Here is a 27,233-nt window from a genome sequence, read left to right as displayed (position 1 = left end):
TGACGGCGAGGCCCTCCCGAGGCCGGCCCCTCGCCCTCCGGCCCCACGTGGGCCGCGGCCTACCACACGGGCTTGGAGCGGCTGATGGTGGTCCGCAGCCGGGGCTTCACGTAGTCGTAGTAGCCCTGGTTCTTGTGCTCCTCCTGGCACCAGGCCAGCTCGGCGTTGGGGTACTTCTGCACCTCCTGCAGCAGCAGGTCGAAGGGGAACGGCGACAGCTGGGGAGAGGGGGGCCGTCAGGAGGGGGTGCTCAGAGTGGCTGGCGAGGCTGGCGCCGGGGGACGGCGTCCGGGGGTCGGGGGGAGCTCCAGACCCCAACGCCCGAGGAGGGGCCTCGGCACCGGCCGCGGCACCGCCACCCTCACCTGCTCGATCCTCGTGATGGCCACCTGCCCCACCATGTCCCGCGCTTTGCGCTCGCGCGTGAGGTCGTAGTACACCTTGCCGGTGCAGAACAGGAGTCTCTTGACGCTTTCTGGGCTCTGCGCTGCGGGGCCGTTCTCGGGGATCACCCGCTGGAAGTGGGTGCCTGCAAGAGAACCACCCAGACTGGGCTGAGGACGCGGGGCCCACCCAGGTCAAGCGAGGGCCGCACGGCAGGGCGCTGCCACGGCGCATGTGAGCGCACGCGGCTCAGAGGGGGGGCGGTGCCCCCGCCCCGCCAGCCTCCGAGGGCAAGGCCGCCCAGGCGGCAGCAGGCCACTCCCCAGAACAGCCCGTCCCAGGCGGCAGGGGCAGCCGCGTCTGGGAGCGCATCTGGGAGCGTGTCTCTCGGCCGCCTGCCCAGGCCCCTCGGGCGCTCGCAGACACGGAAGCGCCCGCACGACCACGGGGCACGGCCAGAAGCTCAGGGCTGGGGCCCCGCCCAGGGGCGCAAGGCTGACTTGGGGAAGCTGCGTCCAAACCAGGGGTTCACCGCAACACGCGGGGCTGGAAGGAAACCAGCCCCACGAACAGCGGCCGGTGAGGAGAGCCGGCAGTGAGCACAGCGCCCTGTGGCCAGAGACGCCGGCTTCTCCTGGGAGACCCGGAGCGAGACGCTGGCGCCCGCCCCCCGCCTGCCCCCCGCGGAGCAGCGCAGGCGCTGGCCAGGGCGCTCGGCAAGGAGGGGGGACCGACGGCATCTGAACAGGAAAGGAAGAAGCAAAACGGTTTGTAACGACACGATCTTGTGTGCAGGATGCCCCTCAAGATCCCACAAAAAGTCGAGTTAGAAAAAATAAACACATCCGGCAAAGCTGCAAAACAGACGGCCGGCACCCAGGACCCAGACCGCTTGCGCCCACCAACAGCGACCGACCGGAACGGGCCCCTGGGGCAGCACCAGCAAGAAGCAGACACTCGGGAGGGAGCGGCCGGGGGTGTGTGGGGGTCTGCACACGAAACCACACCCGTTGCCAAAGTGAATCACTGTGTCTTCCGGACCATAAGGTGCACTTTTCCTCCCCCGAGAACTCGGGAGGGGGTGGGGGGTGTTGCAGTCCGAATGCAGGGTGCCTGGCTCACAGCAGTGCAACGGGGCCACAGGTCATTAAACATTTTACCACGTTTTTTGCTTCAACATTTCCCCCCATTTCCCTCTAAAACCTGGGTGCGTCTTATGGTCCTAAAAATTCGGGGAGACTGAGAAACGGGGCACACCTGTGGGCACAGGCTGGAAGGCTCGTTACTGTGCAGACGCTAATACTGCCCAAAGCCGCCTACGGGCTCAACACAACCCCTATCAAAACCCCATTTTTGTCTGAAACAGAAAAGCCCACCCTAGAACTCAGGGGCTCTCCAGGGGCCCCGAGACCACCGTGAGAAGGAAGGGCAAGGCTGGAGGGCGCACGTGAGGTGCAGTGGCCAGCAGCGTGGTCCTGCAGCCCGGGCCGGCCCCGCGCACGTGGTCAGTGACTTCCGACGCAGTGCGGGGGGGACCGCGCCCCCCCACGCACACGGGCAGGACGCCCACGCCGCACGCCCGCGGGAGTGAGAACGGACCGAAGGCGTGAGCGCGGGGCTGCGCCCACACGACACAACCCTCGCGAGGAACGGCAGGGCAAGGCCTCCCAGCCCCAGGCTCGGCGACGGCACAGTGACGGCGTCTTGGCGACAAGACGAACACCCCTGCCGTCCTGGACACGGAAACACCGTGTAGCCGGAGACGGTGCACAGGACGGGAGGGGACAGGGCGAGGCCGTGTCCGACAGGCGTCCCCACCCAGCAGAGAGCGGAACCTCAGTGACAGATCGGGACGCGACTGCGGAGGGGGAACGGCCTGAACAGACGTTTCTCCAAAGAGACACACAAACAGCCAGTGAGACGCGAAAGGGAGCTTCCAGACCACCGGTCCGGGAAACCTAAATTGAGGCCCCAGTGAGATGCCGCTTTGTGGTCACTAGCGTGGTGGGGCTATTGTCGCAACACACCCGGACTCCACCACGTGCAGGCCAGGACGTGGGCAGCGGCTGGGACGCGGAGTGGGGCGGCCCCCGCGCGGACCCACGCGGCGGTCCTCGGAAGGTGGGACCAGGACACCGGCTCCCGGTGAGCGCGCACAGCGGCCGGAAGGGGGTGACCGGTGTCCACTGACAGGTGAGGCACACACACGGGGTGTGGTCCGTGCACACAGGGGCACGGCTCGGCTGTAAAGAAAGGGGGGGGTTCTGGCACCTGCCGCGACACGGCTGACCTCGAGGACGTGACGCCGAGCGAAACCAGACGGGGGTGGGGGGGTGGGGGGGGCAGACGCTGCTCGGTCCCACCCATAGGGGACAGGGGCCCCGGGGGGGGTCAGACCCGGAGACAGAGACCAGACGGTGGAGCCTGGGGCTGGGGGAGGGCAGGGGAGCGAGCGTTCGACGGGGTGGAGTGTCAGGCTGGATGGTAGAAAGTTCCGGAGACGACGGTGGTGATGCTGCACGGCGACGGGAACGTGTGTGCTGTCGCCGAGCCGTGCGCGCGCCCAGGGCCAAGGCGGTGACGCCATGTGCGTGTCACCAGGGCAAAAACCCGAAAGACAAGCCAGAGGGTCCCCTCTGCTGCAGCCGGGCTGTCGCCTCATGCCGTGGGCTGGGGGGTGGGCTCAGGCCGGGCCCGCCGGCCCCCCTGTCCCCGCAGGCGGCCCGCGCCTGCCTCCGGGAGCAGCGCCCCTGTCTCAAAGGGGGCGATGCGCCAGGCGGGGGCCACTGGGCCGCCGTGTTCGGTGGTCTTCACCCGACGACCAAAAACGTGGCGACAGCCCGGCGTGAGCCCCAGAGCCCCACAGAGCAGCAGCTGAGACCCCCGAGATGCCGTCCCCGCACCCACCTGGAAGCATCTCGTCGAAGCTGGTCCTGGCCTCAGGATGCCGCAGCAGGGACTTGGGGGTGAAGATGATTAGCTGGAAAACAGAGCCGCAGGCTCACGGGGGAGCAGGTGCTGAGGGTTCAGCACCGAGGTGCTGCCCTCCCGGCTCCGGCTGGCACGAGGCGCAGGCCAGAGGCGGGAAGGGGGGAGAGACGGCGATGCTGTCCCCCGCCCGCCTCCCCCCCGCTCCGCCAGGCATCCCCCCCACGCCCCACCCAAGCCTGCTCGGAGCCCGGCCACCCCCTGCGCGAGACCCAGGAAAGAGCCCCCTCCTCCCTTGGCAGCCCCCGCCTGGCCCTCTGCTCACCCCCCCTCACCCTGCGATGCCCCGCCCAGGCAGCCCCCGCTGGGGCCCGCCCGCCTCCCAAGCTCAGCACCCCACTGTGCCCACTGCCCACGCGTCCCTCTCCCTGGCCAGGGCTCCCGAGCGGGGGTGCCACTGACCGGCTTGCGGAAGGGCAGCAGGATCTGGCGGCGCAGCACGTGGAAGAAGTTGCCGGGCGTGGAGCAGTTGACCACCACCCAGTTGCAGTCGTAGAGCTGGCCGATGTCGAAGTCGTCCTGCTGCAGGTCCTGCGGTGGGGGGGGGAGCTCAGGGCCCCGCTGCCCGCTCCCCACACACCAGCCACCTGGCCGCCAGCCCGGGCTCGGCCTCCCTCCGTCCCCTCCAGACACGCGCCCCCCCCCCACCCCCCCCAGTCCGCCCGCTGCCTCTCGCGGTGGCGGTCGCCAGCTCTCAGGGGATCAGGAGTCCAGTTCTGGGCAGCACCCCCCCGCCCCCCCAGGACGGCTGCAGGACACAGCGGCCACACCGCAGACCCCCGCGCCGGGCGGCTCACCGGCAGGACGTCGGGGTCGTCGTTGCACATCTGCAGGAAGCGCTCGGGCCGGGCGGAGGAGTGCTCTGGGCCCTGCGGGCAGCCGGCGGTCACAGCCCGCTCCTCCCGCTCTGCCCCCACGTGGGCTGCCCCCTGCCGGCGGCTGGACTCTTCCCCACCGCCCGCCCCCCCACCCCGCCCGCTGCCCCCGCAGCGCGGGACGCGCCCCGCCCGCACAGGCCCCCCCGGGGCTCGCGGGCCCAGGCTCACCATGCCCTCCATGCCGTGGGGCAGGAGCAGCACGATGCCGTTCTGCCGCACCCACTTGGCCTGCCCAGGGCAGATGAACTGGTCGATGATGCACTGGGCCGTGTTGTGGAAGTCCCCAAACTGGGCCTCCCACAGCACCAGGGCGTTGGGGCTGGCCATGGCGAAGCCCAGCTCGAAGCCTGCGGGGGCGGGGCGGCGTCGGCGTCAGGAGAGCGGGGGCGGGGACAGGGCTCAGGGGGGCGGGGACAGGGCTCAGGGGGGCGGGGGGCGGGGCGTTCGCTGGCTCACCCAGGACGCCGTACTCGGACAGCGAGCTGTTGCACACGGTGTAGGGGGCCTGCTGGGGCCACAGGTGGTTCATGGGGATGCAGGTCTTCTTGTCCACGTTCTGGTCGTGCAGCACGTGGTGGCGGTGGCTGGGGGTCGGCACGGGTGAGAGGCGGGACCGCTGCCTCTGCCTCTGCCCGGCGAGCAGCTGCGAGCCCGCGCCTCGCCCGGCAGCCACAGCAGGGCCGGCAGGTTCTGGGTTCGAGTCGCCGAGCTGGCGACTGAGCCCTGGTGTTTTCTCCCGGAAGAGAACGGCCCCCGCCCCCATCCCCCACGTGGGGGCCTGGCCCTCACCTGAAGGTGCCCCGCTCCACATCCTGGCCGCTCAGGCGGATGTGGATCCCCTCCTTGAGCAGCGAGCCGAAGGCCATGTACTCCGCTAGGGCCCAGTCCACGGTCCTGTTCTTCACCATCTCCCCCCGCGTCTTCAAGATCCGGCTCAGCCCTGCGGACACAGGGGCTCACCAGCGGCCCCCGACCTCCCGAGACGAGAGCAGCCCCGGGGAGAGCGGGGGAGGGAGCGGGCAGAGCGGGCTGTGACAGCCCAGCCCTCACTCCAGAGCCGCCACGGAGAACCACGGAGGACCACGCGGGGCAGGGTCGGGGAGCGGAGGGGCCCCTGCACTCGGCCCCCGCCCCGGCCTGGGATGGGGCAGGGGCCACGGCACATGGGGTCGGGCCCAGCGGGGGGACCGTCCGCTGCACTGGGCCCCTGGCCAGGGCGGCGCCCTCACCCCCGTGGATGGTGAAGTTCTCCACGGGCACGGAGCTGGCCACGTTGCCGATGTGTGTGAGGATGTCTTCCTCCAGGCCGGTGGAGGGGCAGGTCATGCTCCGGGGCTGCCCGTCCAGCGTGAAGAAACCTGGGGCAGAGGACACGCTGACGCCTGGCCACACTGGCGTCCACGGGACGCCGCGCAGAGGCCCGGGCTGCACGCCCTCGGGAGGGGCGCCGGGGGCCGGCCGGCGATGCCCACGCTCACCAGGCCATGGGGAGTCCAGCCAGTGCTTGATGTGCAGGATCTTCTCGTCCTTGGACCGGGCGAAGGCCTCCTCGCAGATCTTGTCGTACTTGGAGATCTCCTCCTGCGGGCGCGCCGGCGGCGTCACGGAGCTCCACCCGGCCCGGCCGGCCCCACCCACTCTCCCGCCGCGGGCCGGCTCCCCCGGCTCCTGTGGCCCTGCAGGGCCTGCTGCAGCCCGGGCCGCCCCGCAGCTGCCCCGACACTGCTCGGGGCCGCCCTCCCTCCTCTCCCTCTGTGCGCCCCCCCCCGGGCCCCCCCACCGTCACCACTCAGACCCCCAGGCCCTCCCCAGCGGGACCTGCATCGCTTCTCTCCCAGGCGCTCCACCAGGCCCACACGCGGGCCCCCCTCCCTGTGGGGGTCCCCAGGCGCCCGCACCGCACGCACGGGGGACCCATTTTGCAGCTCTGCCGGTGCGCACCGGGCTGGAGCCCCGGGCCGCGCAGGCGGGCGGACGCACCTCGTACTCGGGCTGGTTGACCACGCCCTGCGACACCAGCAGCTCCGCGTACTTCTGCAGCACCGGCTTCTGCTTGTGGATCTGCTTGTACATGAGCGGCTGCGTGAACATGGGCTCGTCCATCTCGTTGTGGCCGTTGCGCCGGTAGCACACCTGGGGACAGCAGGGGCCGGTGGGGGCCGGCGTCAGGGAGCCGTGTCGTGCCTCTGCCCCCTGCAGCCGCGCTGTCACCCGTGCTGGGACCGGGGACCCGGCAGTGTCCCGGGACAGGACCCTGGCTGCCTTCCTGCACGGCTGCCCCGCCCGGGCCGGGCACTCACCAGGTCCACCACCACGTCCTTGTGGAAGGTGCTCCTCCACTCGGCGGCCACCTTGCACACGTACATGACGGCCTCGGGGTCGTCCGCGTTCACGTGGAAAATGGGGGCGTTCACGACGCGCGCCACGTCGGTGGGGTAGGGCGAGGAGCGGGCCATGCGGGGGTCCGTGGTGAAGCCGATCTGCAGGGACACACGGTCTGGCCAGGGGGCGGGCGAGGCCAGGGGCCGGGCCCCGGCAGGCTGCGGTGGGGGCGGGTGTGGCTGCCGGGGCTTCGGTGGCCTTCCCACCAGGCTACCTGGTTGTTGACGACCACGTGGACGGTGCCGTGAGTCGTGTAGGACGGCAGGTCGCTCAGGTGGAAGGTCTCGTACACGATGCCCTGGCCGGCGAATGCGGCGTCCCCGTGCAGGAGGATGGACATGACCTGCAGATGCGCGAGGGAGGTCGCAAATCCAGCCCCATCCCGACCGCCTTGCCCGAGGGCCCGCTGCAGATCAAGTCACAGCCCACTGGCCGAAAAATGTCTTCTGAGCCCTGGCTGGTGTGGCTCAGTGGACTGAGCATCGGTCTGTGAACCAAAGGGTCGCTGGTTCGATTCCCAGTCAGAGCACGTGCCTGGGATGCGGGCCAGGGCCCCGGGGGGGGGAGGCAGCCACACATTGATGTTTCTCTTTCTCTCTCCCTTACCTTCTCTCTAAATAAATAAAACCCGTAAGAAAGTTTTGAAATGAGACCATTTCAAAGTTAGAAAGAAAGTGGCAGGAGAGCACCAGGACCTGAGACTCTGCCCAGCCCCCGGCCTGCCAGCAGCTGATGCCCACGGCCCCAGAAGCGCCCGCAAAAGGCCCCACTGGGGAGGCCGTGCTGGCCTGGTGCCCCCGTGGGTGCAGGGGCTGTGGGAGGGCCACCCCTGCCCTGCCCCCACACCGGCCCTCAGGACGAGCCTTAGTGGGGGCTCGCGGCACGCCAGGACACGCCTGCGCTGGCTTGCCCCCTGCCCCCGTCTCCCCCCGTCAACTCCCCGCGCCTGCTGGGGAACACCGACAGTGGCAGAGGGGAGGGGAACCTGCGTTCCGTCCCTCGAGGCCCGTGGTGCCGTTGCCCTTCACCCTCTGCACGGACACGTGCTCCTGGACCTCGGTGTCACCCAGCGGGGGGACCTGACCTGTCCCACACTCGGACCCCCCCGGGAGCTGGGCTGAGACCGCACCGGCGCTCGCACTCACACGGACTCCCAGCCTCTGCACGGGAGGCGGAACCACAACACCTGCTGTCCCCCCGGTCCTCCCGGCCGAGTCTGTGTGGCACCGGCCAGGCCCCAGGCCGAGCCGTCCTGAGTGTGCGGGTCACGGTCCCGTCTGCCTCCCGTGCCCACTGGGGTACAGCCATCAGAAAACCTATTTCACTGCTTTTCTGGATGCTGCTAGCACCCCAGCTGAGCACGGCCTGAATGGCTTTTGTCTGCAGTTTAGGAGTGCCGGCGTCACACAGAGCCTCCTGTGACCTTGTTCCTCTCCGGGCCCCACACGTCCCTCCAGGAACAGCAGTGGACATGCTGGAGGTGGAGGGGCTGGTCGGCGACCCGCCCTGATCCCTCCAGGGCCACCGCGCCGGGGGCTGCATGGGAGGCAGGTGCCTACTTGAGTGTGTGGCACCGCCGGGCCCCCAGCCTGACACCCTCGCCAGACCACGCTCGTCCTCTGCAGCGGGTGTCCGTCAGCGCTGGAGCCGTGCCCTGCGGCCAGGGCCGCCTGGGCCGGGCCCGTCACCGCCGGTGGCGGCTTCTCTTCTCGGGCACAAGCACAGGGCCAGCCGACTCCTGGGGTTTCAGGGCAGAGCCCTGTGCCCTGACCCTCTGCCCCAGCCCCGCTCCCTCCTGCAGAGACGCCCTCCCCGCCCCGCTGCCCGCCCCGCTCCCTCTGTCCGTCAGAGCTGCGGGCCCCCTGCTCCGCGGACGAGGGGCGCCCGCCTCTCGCTGCGCTCCGAGTCTGTGCACAGCGCTGCCCACGAGGGTGCTCCCGGCTTCCCGCACGACACCCTCCCTTCCGGAGAGGGTGGCAGCTAAAAGCGGGGCGGTGCCGCCCACTCCGCACCCCCAGAGCGCACGCCGACGCTGGCGCACGCGGGTGCACTGCCTGCGTGGCTTCGGGGTCGTGACCTGACAGACACGGCGGCCGTCAGACCCGGCAGCCAACTGGTGCTCGGCGTTCACGGCACACACGGCGCCCACCTGTCCGTCCACGGTGCCTCCTCAGGCTCCTCCACACCTGGGAAGGCAGCCCACCTGCTCGGCGGATGCGCCTCCGTCCACAGCGATGCCCGTGACACGGGCCCCGCACGCACGCGCACACGCATGCACACACATGCACGCGCACACACACACACACACACACACATGCACGCACGGGGGCAGATGGGCCCCCGCCGCTGCCCTGCCCAGGCCTGCTCACAGGCCTCCGCTCAGGTCCAGACACTGACGCCCCGCGTGCCCGGGGCCGCGCCCCGCCTCGGCCCCGGGGCCTCACCTTCTTCCCCTCGGTGTCCCCGCAGTAGAACTGCTCGGCCTTGGTCTTGCCCATCACCACGGGGTCGGCGGCCTCGAGGTGCGAGGGGTTCGCCACCAGCGACAGGGTGATGTTCCTGTCGGTCACGCGGTTGATGCGCCGGTGGTACATGCCCAGGTGGTACTTCACGTCCCCGGAGCCCTGCAGACAGACGGGGGGGCTTGGCCCTGGGCAGTACGACAGCCCTGCTGGGACGCTACCTGGGCGGCCGTCCCTCCGCCCTCCCGGAGGCCAGCCACCAGCCACCTGCTCGGGGAATGGGGAACGGGGGCCACCCCCCACAGGACTCTCCCGAGTCCCCTCCGGGAGCCAGGCTCACCTCGTCCGCGGCCTCCAGCTTCGAGTCGAACTGGCAGAAGATCTGCTCTAGCTCCTTTCGGATGACGTTCGCCAGCACGTTCAGCCGCCCCCTGGGACATGGGGGCGTCAGCAGGGCCCGAGCAGGGCCCCAGGGATCCCCACCTCCCCCGAGTGGCAGACAGCACCTCGGTTTGCTGCCCGAGAGGCACTGAGACCAGCGCTGGTGGGGGACACCCCCGTCCGTTCGCTCCCCCTGCACCGGGGCACAGTGAGGCGGGAGGAGCTGGAGCTACGGCAGCTGCCGGCACCGAGCAGCCCTCCCTCGGGCCGCCCCACCCCACCCGCTGGGACTCCGACAAGAGCGCGAGGCCAGCACCCTCGCCTGCAGCCGCCCGTGGCCTTGGGCGTGACAGTGCCTGCACAGCGAGGGCCACCGGGGTCAGGGGTGCCGGGAGGGCGGGGTGGCCGGGGGGAGGCACCTGTGCGGCATCCCCATGATCACGTAGTCCACGCCGTTCTCACTGGACTTGTCGATGATGGTCTTGAGGGCGGGGATCAGCACCTCGCAGCCCTCCAGACCGAAGCGCTTCTCGGACGACCACTTGCGCTGCAGGAACTCCTCGAACCTGGACGGGAGCCAGCGGCCCTGAGCAGCGGCCACGGGGCCGCCCCGCTCCCCAGGGGCTGGGCCCCCCCCAACCACAGGCCTCTCAGAGCGCAGCCCCCCACCTGGTGGACCGCACCAGCCGGGCCAGCAGGGTGCGCTTCTCCTCGTTGGTGAACTGCATGACCCCGGGCGTCTCGAACTTCTGGCGGATCCACTGGCACTGCTCCAGGTCGTTGATGAACATGAACTCCACGCCGATGTGCTGGCAGTAGGCCATCTGCGCCACACACAGGGTGTCCCCCAGCTGGCCGATGCCTGCTCAGCCACAGCTGGGAGGGACAGGGCCGCCCCTTCGACAGCCCCAGAGCCACTGTGAGCGTGTGTGTGTGGGGGGTGCCCTGCCAGCTCAGTGCCCACTGAGGCCAGAGGGGAGGAGGGAAAGAGGAAGGTGGGGAAAGGAGCGACCATACAGCTTGGGCTCATGTGTTTGGGCCAGGCCTGCTCATGCCGGAAACAAATTCCCACTAGGACTGGAACCCACAGAAATTTTTCTCCTTCTTATGATTCGTTACAAAAAGAAAAACCAGCCCTGGCTGGTGTGGCTCAGTGGACTGAGCACCAGCCTGTGAACCACAGGGTCACCAGTTCAATCCCCAGTCGGGGCACAGGCCTGGGTTGTGGGCCAGGCCCCCAGTAGGGGGCGTGTGAGAAGCAACCACACATTGACGTTTCTCTCCCTCTTTCTCCTTCCCATCCCCTCTCTGAACAATAAATCTTTGAAAAAAGAAAAGCCGTAGATTTTCATTTATTAAAAAGCAGAAAGAAGTTCCTTTCCCCTCACAGTAACAAAGAGGAGGACCGAGGAGACCGCACCCACTGGGAGGCTCCCGGGGCCGGCACGCGCCCTCACCTCCAGCCGCCGGATGATCTCGCGCAGCGGGAGTGCCGACTCCTGCCCCCCGATGAACGTGGTGGTCGGCAGGTGGAAGACCTTGTCCAGGTCGGACTCGTCCAGGCCGTAGAACCCTGCAGGGCGAGGAGAGACGGGCACAGCCGCACAGGGAGCACGGTTCGTGAAACGGGGGAGGGGCTCCCCAGGGGTGAGACAAGAGAAGAGGAAAACCATAAAAAGCTCTGATTTGTACGAACAATATTTTACTGCTGGAAACACAGATTAGCAACAAATAGAAGCTGAGAATTTTACGGGGTGCTGTAGGTAATGAGCATCAAGTTCAATGTGCATCCGTTAGTCCAGGGCACCAATTACTTGTGATTTGGAGAGAAGAGCGTCCCAAGGCCCCACAGACACCAGACAGTGTTGGTCTGCAAAGGCACTGGGTCGGTCAGTCAGAGGGCAGAGGAGAAGCAGATCGGGGTGGAGGCTGAGGCAGGAAACGAGGAAGTGGAGTGGAAGGGGCCGTGAGTCTCCCGCAGAGGCGACACTCGTGTGCGGCCGGTGACAGGGCTGGGAGACGGAGCAGCCGGCTGCCTGCCTGCCTGCCTGCCCGCCCGCCGCACAGCGAGGGCCGCACAGCCGTCCCTGCACCTGGGGATCCCGGCTGCACGCTCTGGACCCGCTCTCCCGGCCCAGCCCTAACCCTTCACCTACGGAGGACTCCGGCCGACGGCCTCGGTGGGACCAAGGGCCCCGACTGACGGCCGTGGCCACCCCTGAGCACCCGCACGGCTCGGGCACCTCACGCTACTGGGATGGGAGGGAAGGCCCCCTCTTGGAGGCCGCGTGCTGGTCTCCAAGGGCAGAGACTCAGAGGGGAACCGCCAGGGACACCGCGGAGTGGGCTCCCACCCCAACAGAGGCCTGTCCTGCTCCTGGATTCCCGGGTCCTTTGAGAAATCAGACCCGCAGGGTCGGTCTCCGGGGAGGTGGAGAAGACTCTCCTCCCTGCTGCCCATCAGGCGCACCTAGAACTCAGACGCCACACGGCAGACGGCAGACGATGGGAAAGGGGGGAGGGAAGGGGGAGCAGTGGAGCCCGGGTTTCCTCCTGGGCCCCACGTCCCCGACCTGGAGCCAAGAACCTGGAGCCTGGAACCCCTTCTGGCGCAGACCAGCCCCACCCACAGCTGCTCCCGCAGGCGCCCAGGGGAGGGCAGCCGAGCTGCACTGACAGAAGCTGCCCGAGCCACACCCCGCCATCCCGGAGGCGCTGCGGCGCGCACTTTGACCTGCAACCCCTGAGGGCTCACCCCTCTGGGGGGTCAGGAGCCTACCTGCGCCCTGACCCAGGATTCCTATCCCTACCCGGGAGTGACGGGACGCCCTCCCCTCGGAGTGGCGCTCTGAGGAGGCTGCTGAAACAGAGGGCGAGGGGAATCCCAAGTCCCCCCCTTCCCCAAAAGTTCTGGTTTCAGGTGACAAGCACTCAAACAAGAACAGGAGCCCCTGAGACTGAACGGGACAAACAACGGGACAATCCACGGGGACAATCCACGGGGACACAGATGGCAGAAGTGTCTGACAGGTAGCTCGAGGAGCCATTGTGACACGGTTTCAGCAGCAACTAGAACATGACAGAGACCAAAGGGAAAAAAACTAAGACTCAGCCAAAACAAAACAAAACAAAAAATTGAAAATACAAAGAAGAACCAAACAGGAAATTTTAAAACCCCAAACTGTAATAACCCAAGTTTGAGCTCAGTGGGTGGGCTCAGGGGCACAACTGGAGACGAGGGGAGAGAAATGAACCCACTGACGGGACAGAGACAGGGGCTGGAGGAGGAGGCCAACAGCCGTGGGAACGCCGACACCGACAGGAGATCGCTCGCCCGGTCGGTCGGCGACCCCGCGAGAGCAGAGAGGGGGCTGGAAACTGGAAACCAATGGCCGAAAATCTCCCAAATACGGCAGAAGATGAGAACCCACAGATTCGAGAAATTGAGGAAACTCATGGGATAAACCCAAAGAAACCCAAGCCAGTGCACACCCTAACTAACCCTCTGAAAATTAAAGAAAAACCCTTGAAAGCGGCCCCAGGAAAACGACAACTGGAAGGAAAAACCACCCAAGGGACAGAGGACTTCCCCTGGGAGGGGCCCGAGCCAGGGGGCGGTGGCGGCACGGAGCGGGGAGCTGGAAGACAGGGGCCAGCTCGCAGGACCCGGTCAGCTGACGACAGCCTTCAGGGGAGGCGGCAGCTGTGCCGGGGTGAAGGGCAGAGAGAGCCGGTCCCCCCAACGGACGGCCGCAGGACGTTCTCGGAAGAGGGGAAACAGTGTCAGAGGGAACCGCAGACGTCAGGGAGGAGAGAAAGAAAGACGGTATATCAACAGGCTCTCCTGCTCCTCTGGGGGCTCCTAAATCACGTTTGGTGGCTGCGGTGGTTCCACTGGTGACACCGGCTGATGGGGTTCCAGACGCCAAGTAGAGGAACCGTGTTGGGAGCCAACCTATAACCCCCGAGGCTAAGGCTGAGTGAGAGACCTTGGGACCATAAGCCACGAAGGAGACAAAGCTTGTCTCCCTGGCAGAGGCGCTGCCTCTGCCCCTTTTACTTCACCCTGCTTGGTCCCCCGTGCATGACCGGCTAGCCAATGACGGGTACGATTCCTCAAGGGAGGGATGACCTGAGACAGGCGTGGTCACAAAGGTGCCCTCAGAGAAGGATTTGGGGGGTTGCAGAAAAAGGGGATGATGGACCCTCGCCCCTCAGCTTTGACATGGCCTGAGTCCTCCCTCTGTCTGCAAGAAGTCTCCTAATCTCTTGGCTGCCTTACTTCCCCTGCCCGACTTAAGCCTGAAACAATGCGGGAGGTGGGTGTGGCCCTGTGCTGGAAAGGGTGGGTTCCCTGGGGTGATCAGACCTGAGAAAGAATGCATGAAATCCTGTGAAACCTGCTTTGCTAAGAATGTCCTCAATTTAAACAATAAGGGTCCAAGCACAGAATGAGTTTGCTTCCCCCAAGTCTTATGGTCCTTTACCTACCTGACCCTGACTCAGAATAGGCCCTCATAGTTCTTGGAATGTTACCTTCCTGCCTGACAACGACTGAGCTTTGCGTACATGCCCTGCGTTCCTGTGCAAATCAAACCCAACAAAAGCCCATGGAGGAACAGGCTCCTGGCCCTTCTCCTCTGAGAGATCGGCCACCTCTCCTCTCCAAGCAGATCGCGTCTTGGTGGACTTATTCTCATCGTGGTGGGGGCGGGGCCCTGCGGAGCCCGCCCAAAGAAACAGTTATGGAGCTCTGCTGCCATCGGAGCCCGAGGAGAAAGATCCCAGCAGGAGACCAGGGCACACCCGTGTGTACAACGCCACACCGAGACTGCCACTACAGACCGACAAAACACCAGAGATCACCAGAGATGTGATAAAAAACACTGCACATAAAGGGAAGTAACTTAAACCCGCGGGAAGTCACGAGAAGGGAAGCAGAGGAATGCGAGGGAGGGCGCACGGCAAACAGACTGAAACGGCAGACTCGGCCGGAGCGCAGCGACCGTCTCGGTAACTGTGAACGGCCTCGCCACGCCGACCAGGCGACAGGGCTCGGGAGAGTGGGCTCAACAGGACCCGACCGCACGCGCGCCCACTGCACAAGCCCCGGCAAACACGCGCCGACACGGGCAGACTCGGACACGGGCGCGGTGGCCGTGCTGAGAGAGAATCCCCCGAGTGGGGGAGGGACGCTGCGCACGGGCAAAGGGACCGTCCGCTGGGAAGACACGCGGCCCTAGCGCATGCGCACGCGCCCCAGGCGGCGGGGCCGCAGACACGTGACCCGGAAGCCGCCGCTGGGACCGGAAGGGGGGGCAGACAAAGCCGCGGCTGTCGTCGGACGCTCGGCACGCGTTCCCAGGGGCCGGTCGAACAGCTGGACGGGACACCGGCAAGGACGGCCAGCGGGCCGCCGTGGACCTTCCCAGGACACCTCGCCCAGCGCCGGCAGGGCTCGCACTCCCCTCGAGGGTCCAGGCCGAGGCAGGCAGCGCGCCGGGCCCGGGCCCCACACGCTCGGCACCCGCGGCGGACGGAGTCGGCGCAGAGAGCGCTGTCCGGCCGCAGCGGGGTCAGACTGGAAAGCAGCGACGGGAGGACGAGAGAAGCGTCTCCAGGTGCTCGGCCCCCTTCTAGCTACCCCCCGGCCGCAGAGGTGGTCTCGGGAGACACGGGGACACGGGCGGGACTGAGCGACGGCGCAAGCATGGCGCACCCATGTCTGCGGGGTGGCGGGGCCGGTGGGGGGGGGGGCGTGCGGCGTGCGCAGGAGGGGACAGAGGTCTCTGCTCTGCACCTGTAAGGACCTGGGAAAAGGAGGAAAACAGAGGACAACTGCAGAGAAGTCAGAAGACGGGAAATGGTGAAGACGAGAGCAGAGACCAGTCGGAGGGAAGACAGGAAAACGGGGGAATCAGCAGACTGGGAGCGGGACAGGGAGCTGGGAGCCGGTGCGTGGACCGGGGACGGGCACTGAAGCCCCGGGCGAGCCTGGCGGAGGACGAGCCGCCCGGCCGTGGGCGCGACGGTGCAGCCGGACCATGGACGGTGCGGCAGCCGCCCCCAGGCAGCCAGCAGGACACGGACGCCGACCAGCGCTAGGGACAGGAAAGAGCAGAATTCACCGGAGCTCCTGAGAAGGAGATCTGCAAACTCAGGCGGTCTGGGGGAGAACGCTGCCAAATGTTTGCATGAGGACGGCGCACAGTCCCTCCCAGGACACACGGCAGGAGGGAACCTCTCCCATCTGACCAAGGCAGAGTCGCTGGGACACCAACCGGGCGGAGACACAAAAACAGGGCGGAGGAACCACAGACCCACGTCCCTCGTGGACGGAAACGTGACCACCAAATGGGCGCAGCAACGCAGGGGAAGGGTCACACACCGAGACCTCGCGAGGCTCGTTCCAGCAGCTCCGGGCTGTTCAACGTCTGAAAACCAACCAGTGCGACCCGCCACCCCGTCAGGTCAGGTGAGAAAGATCACGTCGCCACGTCAGCAGACGCAGAAGAGGCGTCAACAAAATCCAACCCCTGTTCGCAGTGAAGAACCGCCTGAAACAGGAGCAGGGGGAGCGCCAGCACCTGGGTGAACCCCGCACCCGCAGCTGATGCACCCCACCCGCCTGAGACGGGGATGAGGCAGAGCGCCCGGTCGCCCACACTCCCGGGACTCGGTGCCGGAGGCGCCAGCCAGGGCGCAAGGTGGGAGGGAACCAGCAACTGTCCCCTATTCGCAGACGACACGAGTGTCTACCTAGGAGATCCTAAGGAACCAGAAGAGACATCTTAGGAGGAGGGATCTCAGCACGGTCACAGGTACGACACACACACACACGTCACTTGTGTCGCCCGATGTCAGTGACGACCACGTGGGCAGTAAAGCTAGAGGGCAAAGGAAGAAACCCACGGGGCCCTGACGAGACGAGCGCGGACCCCGGGGCCGGAAACCGCAGGGCAGAGGCGAGGATGGGGAGGCGAGGACGCGGAGGCGGTCCTCACGGAGACACGGGGGCGAAGCCTGCCCGGCGACAGGACGGAGACGCCGGCTCTCCCTGAACTGACCCCTGGGCTGGGCTGGACGCCGTTCCTGCCCACCGGCCAGCGGGCTTTACACAGACAGGAACCAGCTCGTCTGAAGCGTGTGCGAGAGGGCCAGGCCCCGGGACGGGGGACACGGTGCAGCGGTCACAGGTTCACATGTCCACAGGTTCACACGTCTAGTGCAGAACCATAAAGCCTCGAGACAAACGCACAGGACGGCGTCTCGGGGGCTGGGCCCCGACCCTACGAACACGACCCCAAGAGGGAGAGCCGACCCCTGGGGCCCGTCAGAACTGGAAGCGCCTGCCCTGCAAACAACCCAGTAGCCCCAGAAGCAGACGACCCAAGGGCCATCGACAGGCCGGTGGCCGGGGCCGCCGAGGGCAGGAGGGAGTGCGGCCCGGCAGCGGCGGGGACGATGCGCTGGGAAGCGGCGCAGGCGAAGCCCTAGCAACGGAGGCTGGTCCGGAGACGCCCACCCCCACCGCCACGTGTGGCGGCAGCACTGGTCCCCTCCGGGGGTGACGGCGGTGGGAGCTGGGGACAGACCGTGGTCGCCAGGGGTCAGTTGCACCAGGGCGGCCGGGAGGCAGCGCCACCACAGCGGGCCGCAGGAAGGACCCTGCAGGGACAGACCGGGCAGTGGCGGCGCCCGGCTGGGACGCACTGTGATTGGCTGACGAGGTGTGACCGCAGGGGAGCTGGCTGAGAGGCACGCGCCCTGTTATTTCCAGCAACTGCCTGTGAACCCACAGTTCTCTCAGAATGGTAAGTTTAATCAACACTGGAGTCTCGCAGATGTGCTGAGCAAGATGGAGAGCATGCCGGGAGGCGCCCGGCACGGAAGGAGCGCTGGCGGTGGGTGAGCGGCCGCAGCCGAGGACCCCCAGCACCCTGCTCTGGGTCCCGCGGAATGGCCCGGCCCCGGGCGTCGGGGCCCCTCAGCGCATGAGGACTCGACCAGCACCTCGGCTGCCCGTCGGACGCGGGGAGCCCAAGGGGAGGTCTCGTCACAAGTGCCCAGGAGGCCGGCTGAGAGAACAGAGCCCCGAGTCCACGGGGGTGGGGTGGGGGTGCACATGCAGGAGGCCGCCCAGGTCCGGCCACCGCGGGCAGCGGGAGCCCCTGGAGCGCGAGGGAGCGCAGCGAAGCGAGGGGCCGCACGGGGTGGATGGAAGAGAAATGGCAGGAGCGGCAGCTCTACCTGCTGGGTTGCTACTGAGGGGCAGGGAGACAACGAACAGATCTCACGGCCCTGGGCAGGGTGGCGGCTCCCCCCCAGGGCATGCTGGGAGAAGCCCCCCGTCCTGGGCGGGTGGGCAGGCCTCCCTGCGGGGAGAGGGCCCGGCTCCTACCTCCCACTGTTAGCACTCGGAGTCGCTCCTGGAAAACGGCCAGGCCTGAGAGCAGGGAGCAGGGGCAGGGGGCGCGGGAGGAAAGAGACAGGTGAGAGTTAGTCCCAAACCCCGCCCCCCGCGCCTCGGCAGGGAGGGGACACAGAACACAGACAGACACAAACGTGGGGGGGGGTGGGGAGGAGGACAGGCAGGGAACAGGGTCGGGTCACCGGCTGTGGTCACTGGGGCTACTACCGTGGTCACCCGCTGGCCCGAAGTGCAGGAAGGCCAGGGGGCAGTGTCTGAGACCCCCGTCCCGTCCCACGGAAGCGACCGACAGGAGGCTCCTGGGGAGGAGTATGCCCGATCTGGACACTTCGGGAAAAGGAAAGCAAGAGGAAGGACTCACTCCTCAGGCCTGAAGCCCCGGGCAGGCACTAGACTGGAACCCCCGGGATCCTGGTGGCTTCTGGGTGGGTCTGTGCGGCCCCTCGAGGCAGAACTGGGGCCAAGGTGCTCGGCCCGAGGACACGGCCCACGGCCCCGGGGGACGGCCTGTCTGCCGCGCTGGCACTCTCCCAGCCGCCGTGAAAACCCCCGAGTCCCTTCTGCTCCGGACCCAGGCACCAGTGTGCATGGGCCTGGGGGGCGGGGAGGCGTCTGGTCACCATGCGGTCACCGTGCCTGTGGCCACTCCTGCCCTGGGGCAAGTGCACGGAAGGCCAGCAACACCTCCTGGGACGCTGGTGCCGAGCACTGACTCAGGACACCAGGACCCCGCTCTGGCAGGGGGATGACAGCACCCGGCACAGACCCGGGAGCCAGCAGCTCCCCGGCCCTGAGCGGAAGGTGCAGATTCTGCACCCGCGGATGCTCCGAGGTGAGAGCAAGGACTGTGCTTTTCCCCTCCACGCCCCAGAATCGAGACCAGCGCCGGGCCAGGGGCACCGGCAAACACGCTGTCCGTTCACATCTGCAGCCAGTAGGGGGGTGGGGGTGGTGGTCACGCCTGCTCACTCTGGGCGCAGGGCAGGTGGGCGCTCGGTCTTCCCCTGCTCAGCAGCCCCCCCACCCCCGTCTGCGGCCCCAGGTGCTTGTGGCCAGCCACACCCAAACACATTCAACAGAAGTCCCCAGACACAAACAGCTCCGAAGTTCCCCACTGCACACTGTCTGCAGCAGCGTGAAGGGATCTCGAGACACTGTTCACAGCCGCTGGTCACTCAGGGGCGTCTCGGTGACCAGAAAGGGCCCACATTCACACGACTCCTGTGACAGCATGCTGTCACAGGCACCTGTCAGCCAGTGCGACCCTCTCTCCCTGCGCCTGCAGGACGAGCTGCACCTGTCACAGGTGTGTGTGCAGGAGGAAACAAGGTGTGCACAGGGCTCGCACACCTGGGGGTCACGGGATGTGCCCACACAGATGAGAGGGCTCCTGTCCTTTTTCAGCTTTTAAAAGATGAAACACAAACGACAGACACAAACCAAAGGAAAGCAAAGGAAGACACTCTGGCCGTCACTAAGGAGAGCACCTGGACTCGGTGGCACGTGTGGCCCCGGCCGCACACAGGGGCCTCTGCTGCCCATCAGGGGCGGGGCCGGTGCCAGGCCTGCCTGCCTGCCACCGGCCTGCCAGCTCCCGGGCGTCCAGGAGGGAGGCAGCCTCTGGGGACGCGCCCGCCAGGCCGGAGGGAGCCCAGCCCCAGCTCCCACCCACCGCAGCCAGGAGGGGCTGCAGGCACTGCTCGCCCGAGACGGAAGCCGACTGCACGCTGCGCCCCGCTCCCCGTCCCGGCCGTCGAGGGAAGGCCCGGGGACGAGCTCCCCCCCGCCCTCCCCCGGGGAAGCAGCTGACTGTTCCCAAGGCTGCCCTCTTCCAACGGCTCTCGGGCTGCTCGGCTCCAGCCCCCCGCAGCCTGACCTCGTGGGCGGGGTCGGTCTCCTGTTCTGCACACGCGTGTGCGTCCCCCGTCACCGCGCGTCTCGCTCTGTCGCCGAGAGCAGCGGGCTGGGGCGTCCGCACAGGCACCACCGCGGGTGGCGCTCTCACGCCGCAGCCGGACGCGAGCGTTGTTGCACTTGGGGAGGAGACAGAGGGCAGGGGTACAGGGGGCCGCCTCCAGGCCCCAGACTAGGCGGGCGGCCCAGTGTGGCCAGGTGGTCAGCACCGGCACGTGGGGCTGCACGGGGCAGGCCCAGCTCCTGCTGGGACCTGGATGTCCGTCTGGCCCTTCCCATCAGGGGCTGCACTGACCTGTCCTTAGGGCGCCGGGGGCTCGTGGGAGAGCTCCAAGCCTCCTTTGGGGTGGGGGGGGGGGGGGCAGGACAGCCTGGCGCCTGCAACCTGACCCCCACAATCACATTCTGAGATATGGCACCGCTAGTCAGCTCCACAGGGGCAGAGCCCTGATGTCCCCCCACCCCTGGGAGCACCCAGGAGGCACGCGACCACCCAGCCTGTGGATGGCCCGTCTGGCCACCTGACTCAGGCCGGGGGATTTATAGGCCGGCTGTCCCAGCCTTCTCCAAGTCAGGCAGTGAGCATCGAGACCTCGGCGGGACGCATCCGCACGGTCCACTCTAAGAAACTCGGAGTAGACCGCTGGCTGCTCTCACCAGCCCTGCGCTTCTCCGGTGGCAGAGAATTCCCTGGAACGTGGGCACGTGTCACCCAGGCCCCATTTCCCCGCAGACTGAGAAGCCCCAGGGGGCTTGGCAGCGACTGAGGACACCGGCCACTCGCTCACTCACTCGCCCCGGACCCACAACTGGGCACGCTGCTGCACACAGCGACACCCTGTCCTCGGGGCTCCCTCGGGGGGCCCGGTCCTCCGCCCAGCCCTGTGCGGCCTGGGACCGCCACTCATCTCCCGACAGTCTCCACCAGAGGGCCACTAGCCCCTGCCCGGACTGCGCCGACGGTGCGCCCCAGGCTCTGTTCTGAAACAACCCGGCAGGTGAGGAGACGGGCACCCAGCAGACCCCGGCCTGGGGGTCGGAGGAGCCGGGGGCACACACGCCGGGAGCTGCGTGCGCAGGCTGTGGACGGAGAGGCTGTGCTGGGCCCCCGTGTTCCGGACCCGCGCACGTCCAGGCTGAGACGACTCAAGGCCACCTTCCCTGCAGACGGGGGCGCATGGCGGCGAGTCTGCACCACCCCTGCTGCTGCAGAGGGAACCCGCCGAGACTGGTGCGGTGACTGGTGCGTCACATGACTTCAGATTCCACAGAGGGGGGAGGGCTCCTCGACTTCCTGAGTGGCTCTGAGGGCCCCTGGCTGGAGGAAGCAGCACCCCTGGTTCACGAGGTCCATCCTCACCGTGGGACGCTCTGTCGGGCAGGGCGGGGTCGCCATTCCCAGGGAGACGGGAGGCAAGGCCGCCACGGCCCGCAGCACAAGAGGCCTTGCCTGCGCCCCATGAGAGCTGGGGGCAGAGGGGCGGGAGGGCCCCAGGCCTGACCTCGCGCCCTCCTCAGTCACCCAGGCCTGTCGGGTGCGGCCCGGCCCTACCTGAGCAGAGTCGGGGCAGAGGAGAGCTCTGGGCTCCCCGAGCAGCTCTCGCGAGCGCTGACAGCCACTGAAAACAGGTCCACTTGGACGCCACGAAGCTGGCGCCCTGGGTGCGGGGACCCCACTCCCTGTGCACCCGTCCTGCTCTGTGGGAAGGATCAGCCGTGCCCCACACCGGGGGGTGCTCACGGAGCCCGGACTCGGCCCCCCCCCCCCCCCCGAGGCCTGAGCCCACTCGACCAGTCAGGAGGCCGCAGTGCAGAGCGAGCCCTGCGTCACCTGGGCCTGTTCCCGAAACGAAGGCAGAGCAGGGACGAGCCTGCACACCGGGGCCAGAGCCTGGGCCCAGCCTCGCCGACCAGCGCCTGACCCAGGCACGCAGGGCAGGTTAGGTCCCCTCACACGGGGAGGGGATCGTTAGGCGGAGAGGGAACCGTCAGTCTCGTTAGCATGCAGCGTTTCTGTGACACCCGCCCACTTCAGAATTAGTCACGCCATCATTTGTTGAGCGCGGGTTAGCAGCACGGTGCCTTAGAGCAGATTAACTGGAAAAGCCACTGCAGGTATGAGCCCAGCCGCGCCCCACCCAGCACAGCAGCACCGAGGGGTGCACCTGAGGACGGCCCGGGCACCTCCCACGCGCCGGCCTGCACCCCGGGGCGCCTTCCGAAGTTTCCTCGGTGTGATCACCGGCAGCTGAGAATCGAGACCCCAGCTGCACAGCCCACTCTGAAGCTGGCCCTGCCAGAGGCGGGCCCGCTGTGCCAGGGAGCACAGAGCGCCTCGGCCTGGCCCGGGCAGCCCCGCACCTCGGTCCGGGACCTGAGGCCAGAGGAGCGAGTCTCCGACTGTCCACCTGCGTGGGTGGGTCGTCCTTTTCCGCCCCAAATTTTACTTCCCAGCTTGAGACTCAATCGAGCTCCTACGAACAAACTGAAAAGCCGAGATGAAAATAACCTGCCCCCGACACACGGAGGCGGCCGGCCCAGCAAACGTCCAGTGATCAGAGCGAAGGAAACTTGAGAGTCTCCCCTCCCGCCTGGGGCGTCTGCGGCCGCAGGCTGGGACGCGGGCGCTCCGCAGCGCACGCCGGCCGCTCTCAGACCCTCACCAAGTTTGTCTGTGGATGAGATAATGTCAGCGGGCACGGAGGAGTCCAGATCGGCATCCAAAATTCCCAGGGGGTCCAGCTGTGCTACATGGTGCCCTCGTATCTACGAAAGGGCCAGCGGTGGACAGGGAGGGACACACACAAAAGGACAGGAGAAAAAAAAGAGGGAAGGGGCAAAAAAAAGTAAAATTACATTAAAATGAGCATTTACAGATTAATCCTCACCCACGTTTGAAGAAACAGTTACTGGAGCATCATCAAAATTTACACAACTAATTCCGAGAGGATCAAGTTTTGCAATGTGGTGACCCCTGACCTGGAAGCAATAACACAAGCAGCGGTTAAGCAGGTCCCGGGCTGTGGGGTAGAAGTCACACGTGGTCAAATCTTCCCCGACAGCAGTGAACCCAAGCAACAAGACCACTCGTCAGCGCCCGAGCACAGGTGTCGGTCCAAGCACCGCGGTGTGCAAAGGCGCTTTCAGAGACGGGGGCCGACTCTCAGTGGGGGAGCCGGGTGTCTGAGAGGGCCCACTTCTTGGGATCCTTGGTTTCCCTGGATACATGGAAGCGGGCTCTGCTGGGGACTGTCACCCCCATGTGATGCTGGCTGAACCGAGAAGAGGCCAAGGTCCCTGCAGGGGAAGGGACTCCAGCACTGGGCAGGGGCGGGGAGAGGTCAGCCCTGGGGCCCCACCCATTCCTGCCGGCCAGGGCACTCTGGGGTCCGACCTGAACTGCCTGGAGACGGGAGAAAGAAAAGCCCCTCAAGCCTGTCCCCTCAGGCACGGGCAGGACACCCCACTGGCAGCAGCTGCGGCTGTGCCTGCTGCCCACGGCCGCCCCTGCGCCGCCCTCGCCCCCCTGGGGACAGAGACCCACGCCCGGTGCCCCTGCCACACTGCAGTGATGGGAGAGGGAGCAGGGGAGCTGGGCCCCAGGGCCTCCCCGAGACCTCTGCTTCCGGGCCAAGTGCCCGGTCTCGGCTCGGAGAAAGGCCCCGCACCCAGCCTCCGGCTGGCTGACCGCACACTGGAATCCCCTCCCCTGCCCCTGCTCCCACGGGCGGGCTGCTCCCAGACCCTGCAGTTCATTCCCACCTACTGTGTGTGGGTGCTAGCGTCTGGCTCGGGGACAGCACTCCCTCCCGCCCAGCACTGTCCCCGCCCACGGGTCTTTCCTGTAAGCCGCGGGAACAAATACAGGGCTCTTTCCGGGGCAGTCGGGAGTGGCAGAGGACAGGCCTTGAGGCTGGCTGTCTCGGCCCCTCTCCTCTCTCGCCCCAGACCCCAGGGCGGGGGACAGCGCCCAGTGTCTACGGGAGAGGGGGCGCCCCCTTACCTGGTAGGCCCTGATGAGAGACTGCACCGCCAGGTGGTCCTCCACCAGCTTGTCCACGTTGGGCTGGGCGGCCACCAGGGGCTGCGCTCGGGCCATGGCAGATAGAGCGCGCGGGCCCAGGGGGAGCGGGCTCTGGTAGGCGGTGCCTGGGGGTGCCCCAGCATTGGTGTTTCGGAAAAAAATGTCCCACGACTAGAGAGAGAAGGAACACGTGTGTCACTCCACCGCTCACCGGGGATCGAGCCCTCATTTTCAGTCAAAGAACGAACTCTTCTTGGCAGGCAGGCCTCGCCCTGATCGGGCGACGTCCGCCCGCTCCAGCCAGCTGCTTCTGCCCCACGGGGTGGGTCTCTCCAAGCTCGGCCCACCACCCTCCCCACTCCCGACACCCCGTGCCAACGACACAGGCGCCCTTGGCGGCCCTGGCACTGCCACCCCAAAGGTCTAGGGAGCCCAGCGGCAGGAAGAGGTCTTTCTGCCCATCTGCCCCCTGACCTCCTGTCCCCTGATGGAGCCTCCAGAGCCCAGGCCTGGCCTGGGTCCTCCCCGACACACCAGGAGCCCCGTGCAGAGGCAGCCCAGGCTCCGACCCCTGGGGGAGCTGTGTCGTCTGGTGAGGGGCCTGCCCAGTGGCCGGCTCGGTGCTCTTGTCCGCAGGTGGGAGGGAACAGCCTGTGCCCCCCCCCCCCCCCCCGCCGTCCGCAGTGAAGAGGGTCTCTCGGGGACACAGCGCCTGCGCCAGCCCCGCCCCACCCCGCCCCGCCCGTGTCCACACGAGGTCCTGCGCTCGACCCTCCCTACAGCACACAGCCTGTGGCAGCAAGGGCTGAGCTGCAGTTGCTCTCTCTCAAGCTCCCTTGTGCTAATCGAACTAACTCATTTACCTCTTTTCCTCCTATTTTTGGCTATTCACGTTTGAATGGTTCAGTTTGTAATTTTAAAAAATGTTTATTTATTTTGGGAGAGAGAGAGGAGGGGAAGGAGAAAGAGAAGGAGAGAAACATCACTGCATGATTGCCTCTCACATGTCCCCCACTGGGGCCCTGGCCTGCAGCCCCATCATGTGCCCTGACAAGGGAATCGAACCAGCGGCCCTTTGGTTCTCAGGCCGGTGCTCAGTTCACGGAGCCGCACCAGCCAGGGCTCACTTTGTAATTTGTATACATACTGGGAACTATTAACAGTTTACTCTTCTCATAAAAAGATGTGAATTTAAAAAAAATATCCGAGGCTAGAGAAACTAAGACTTAATACAATTCCATTGCCAAAGAGTCCCGAACTACTAGAAACCAAAAAGCTGAGAAACATGGAAACATTGTCCTTCTCCTCCGCCACATTTTCCAGTTTCCCGTCAATCCACTCTGATTAGAAGGGTCTGCAGCGAACTGTCGCTGGACTCGCGTTTCCACCAAGACGCCGTGCAGGCGCCGCTGGCTGCCGCAGGCAGGCCTCCCAGCGCTGTCCAGGGCGCAGGCGTACCCGACCCCGGGGCCCCCGAGGGCCACGGCCTGCAGCGGCCAGCCGCGAACCGGAAAACCCGCCGCGGTGAGTGGCGGCCTGCGCGCCTGCCTCGCACGGGGCAGCTGGCGTCACACCACACTGTTCCCGGGGGCTCTGTTCCCGGGGGCTCTGCAGCGGGACACGCTCCCCTCGTGCTCGAGGGACAGGCTGCCGGGCGGCTGTGCAACGTGGCCACCACACTAGGAGCCAGACTCTTCCATCTTAATGAAAACTGTGACTTACATCTTCAGAAAAAATATTCTATTTATTTATTCTTAGAGAGGGGAAGGGAGGGAGAAAGAGAGAGAGAGAACCATCAATGTGTGTTTGCCTCTCACATGTCCCCCACTGGGGACCTGACCCACAACCCAGGCACGTGCCCCGACTGGGAACTGAACCAGCCACCCGTTGGTTCTCAGGCCGGCGCTCAGTCCACTGAGCCACACCAGCCAGGGCTGTGAGTGACATCTTAACAGCGATTTAAAGATGTTTCAACACATCTCATTCTTCAAGGCCTTCCTATTTTGGCCGCTGGGTTGCTGGTCAGTGTGTGGGCTCATGGCAGGAGGGAGATCTGGGTTGTTCCGGCAGCCCTGGCCATTGTAAAGCACCGTGAACCAGGTCCTTGACACCGGGCATCCCTCTGCCCTGGGGGGGACCTGGCAACCGGGACCCAGGGCCATTCTCTCAGCCTCCCCGCGCGGCCGCTCCCCCGACCCATGCCCTGCACCCCGAGCCCTGCTCCACTGTGGGAGGAGGCGGTGTGCCCCAGCGGCAGAAACCGCCTGGCTGCCGCTCGGGAAGGCAGAGGCCGCCTCAGGGTCCACTCCCCGGGGCAGGGCAAGGCCTCCGCTTGGCCCCCACCGGGTCCGTGACAAGGACACATGAAGTGGTAGAACGGACACCCCAAACATTCCGACCCCCTGGCGCTTTGACAGCGGGCCCAAGCGAGCTCCCTGCATCCCGAGAGCGGCTCTGGCCCAGGGAGAGCCCTGGCCTCCGTCCAGGCCTCCAGTGACCGAGGGCCCAGCCTCACGTGGCAAGAACCGACAGCAAGCTGCCCCTGCCACAGCGCTCCTAAGGGACGCTCCTCTGCACCCGAGCGAGAGCCTGTGCCGGTCCCGCCCCGCCCATGTCCACACGAAGTCCTACGCTGGACCCTCCCTGGGCCTGCGAGAGGCTCCAGGGCTGGGCACACCCTGCCCCTCCTTCCAGACCTGCAGCAGACGGTCTTCTGCCCCACAGCACGCCACAGGTGCGCCCAGAGACACAGTGCAGTGACCCAACAGCAAGACGTCGGGCCAAGGTCCCGGCCACACAGCAGCCCATAGACCTGATGGCACCAGCTGCTTGTGGACCCAGAGCCAAAAAGCACAGCAGAAGCCAGAAGAGGTCCTCTCTTCGGAAACACGGGCGTCGAGCAACCGCACAGCACTGGCGGCAACAGAGGCGGGAGCAGCTGTCCAGACGTGGGGGCCCGGGTGCACCACCTCTGCCCCTGGGCCCCCCAGGGCGTGGGTGAGGGGGCAGGGCAACTCTTGCCACTGTACGTGGAGTGACCTGAACTCCCAAGGCTGCTGCCTGAGGGCACAGGGTCCCTTCCAGCCCAGCCCTGGGAGGGGCATCACCGTCACAGGGCCACCCCTCCTGGCCCTTCTCCTAACGGGCGGAGGGCGGCAGCACAGAGGGGCCCACAGAGAGCTGGGCCCTCAGGACAGCACACCCGGGACACGCTCCCACGGCTCCTGGACCACACCCCCGCCGAAAGCACGCGCCAGGCCCCCACCTCACACCTCTGGGCAGCGGGTGTGGGTGCAGGTGCTCAGTTGCACCCTGCCCGCCTGGCCCCCAGGTGAGGAGCCCACCCCAACAGCAGCCCCTGCCCACCATGACCTGGAAGGTCCTCACAC

At 66.7% G+C, this 27,233-nt stretch overlaps 1 protein-coding gene across 4 annotated transcripts in view; it reads right to left on the bottom strand.

The window, feature by feature from the left end:
• The window catches only part of OGDH (oxoglutarate dehydrogenase), a 43,012-nt gene that overhangs the window by 893 nt on the left and 14,886 nt on the right, over positions 1-27,233 (bottom strand). Inside the window, exons 3-23 of one of the 4 annotated variants that reach the window (XM_028504178.2) lie at positions 23,824-24,015; positions 22,709-22,799; positions 17,877-17,921; positions 10,933-11,048; positions 10,145-10,299; positions 9,895-10,041; positions 9,435-9,525; positions 9,077-9,256; positions 6,847-6,975; positions 6,551-6,730; positions 6,231-6,383; positions 5,729-5,831; positions 5,480-5,608; positions 5,040-5,190; positions 4,707-4,834; positions 4,419-4,597; positions 4,170-4,241; positions 3,775-3,903; positions 3,292-3,364; positions 366-529; positions 64-218 (exon numbers count right to left, since the gene is read on the bottom strand). In XM_028504178.2, coding sequence (XP_028359979.1) covers positions 64-218; positions 366-529; positions 3,292-3,364; positions 3,775-3,903; positions 4,170-4,241; positions 4,419-4,597; positions 4,707-4,834; positions 5,040-5,190; positions 5,480-5,608; positions 5,729-5,831; positions 6,231-6,383; positions 6,551-6,730; positions 6,847-6,975; positions 9,077-9,256; positions 9,435-9,525; positions 9,895-10,041; positions 10,145-10,299; positions 10,933-11,048; positions 17,877-17,921; positions 22,709-22,799; positions 23,824-24,015 — 2,762 coding nt within the window. Of the gene's footprint in view, positions 1-63; positions 219-365; positions 530-3,291; positions 3,365-3,774; positions 3,904-4,169; positions 4,242-4,418; positions 4,598-4,706; positions 4,835-5,039; positions 5,191-5,479; positions 5,609-5,728; positions 5,832-6,230; positions 6,384-6,550; positions 6,731-6,846; positions 6,976-9,076; positions 9,257-9,434; positions 9,526-9,894; positions 10,042-10,144; positions 10,300-10,932; positions 11,049-17,876; positions 17,922-22,483; positions 22,587-22,708; positions 22,800-23,823; positions 24,016-27,233 lie in introns of all 4 variants that reach the window. The other 3 variants (XM_028504177.2, XM_028504180.2, XM_028504179.2) reach the window with 3 other exon arrangements.

Source organism: Phyllostomus discolor, chromosome 10 (genome assembly GCF_004126475.2).
Source record: "Phyllostomus discolor isolate MPI-MPIP mPhyDis1 chromosome 10, mPhyDis1.pri.v3, whole genome shotgun sequence".
Lineage (NCBI taxonomy): Eukaryota > Metazoa > Chordata > Mammalia > Chiroptera > Phyllostomidae > Phyllostomus > Phyllostomus discolor.
The sequence above is the reverse complement of the archived record's forward strand: the minus strand, read 5'-3'. Positions and strand labels throughout refer to the sequence as shown.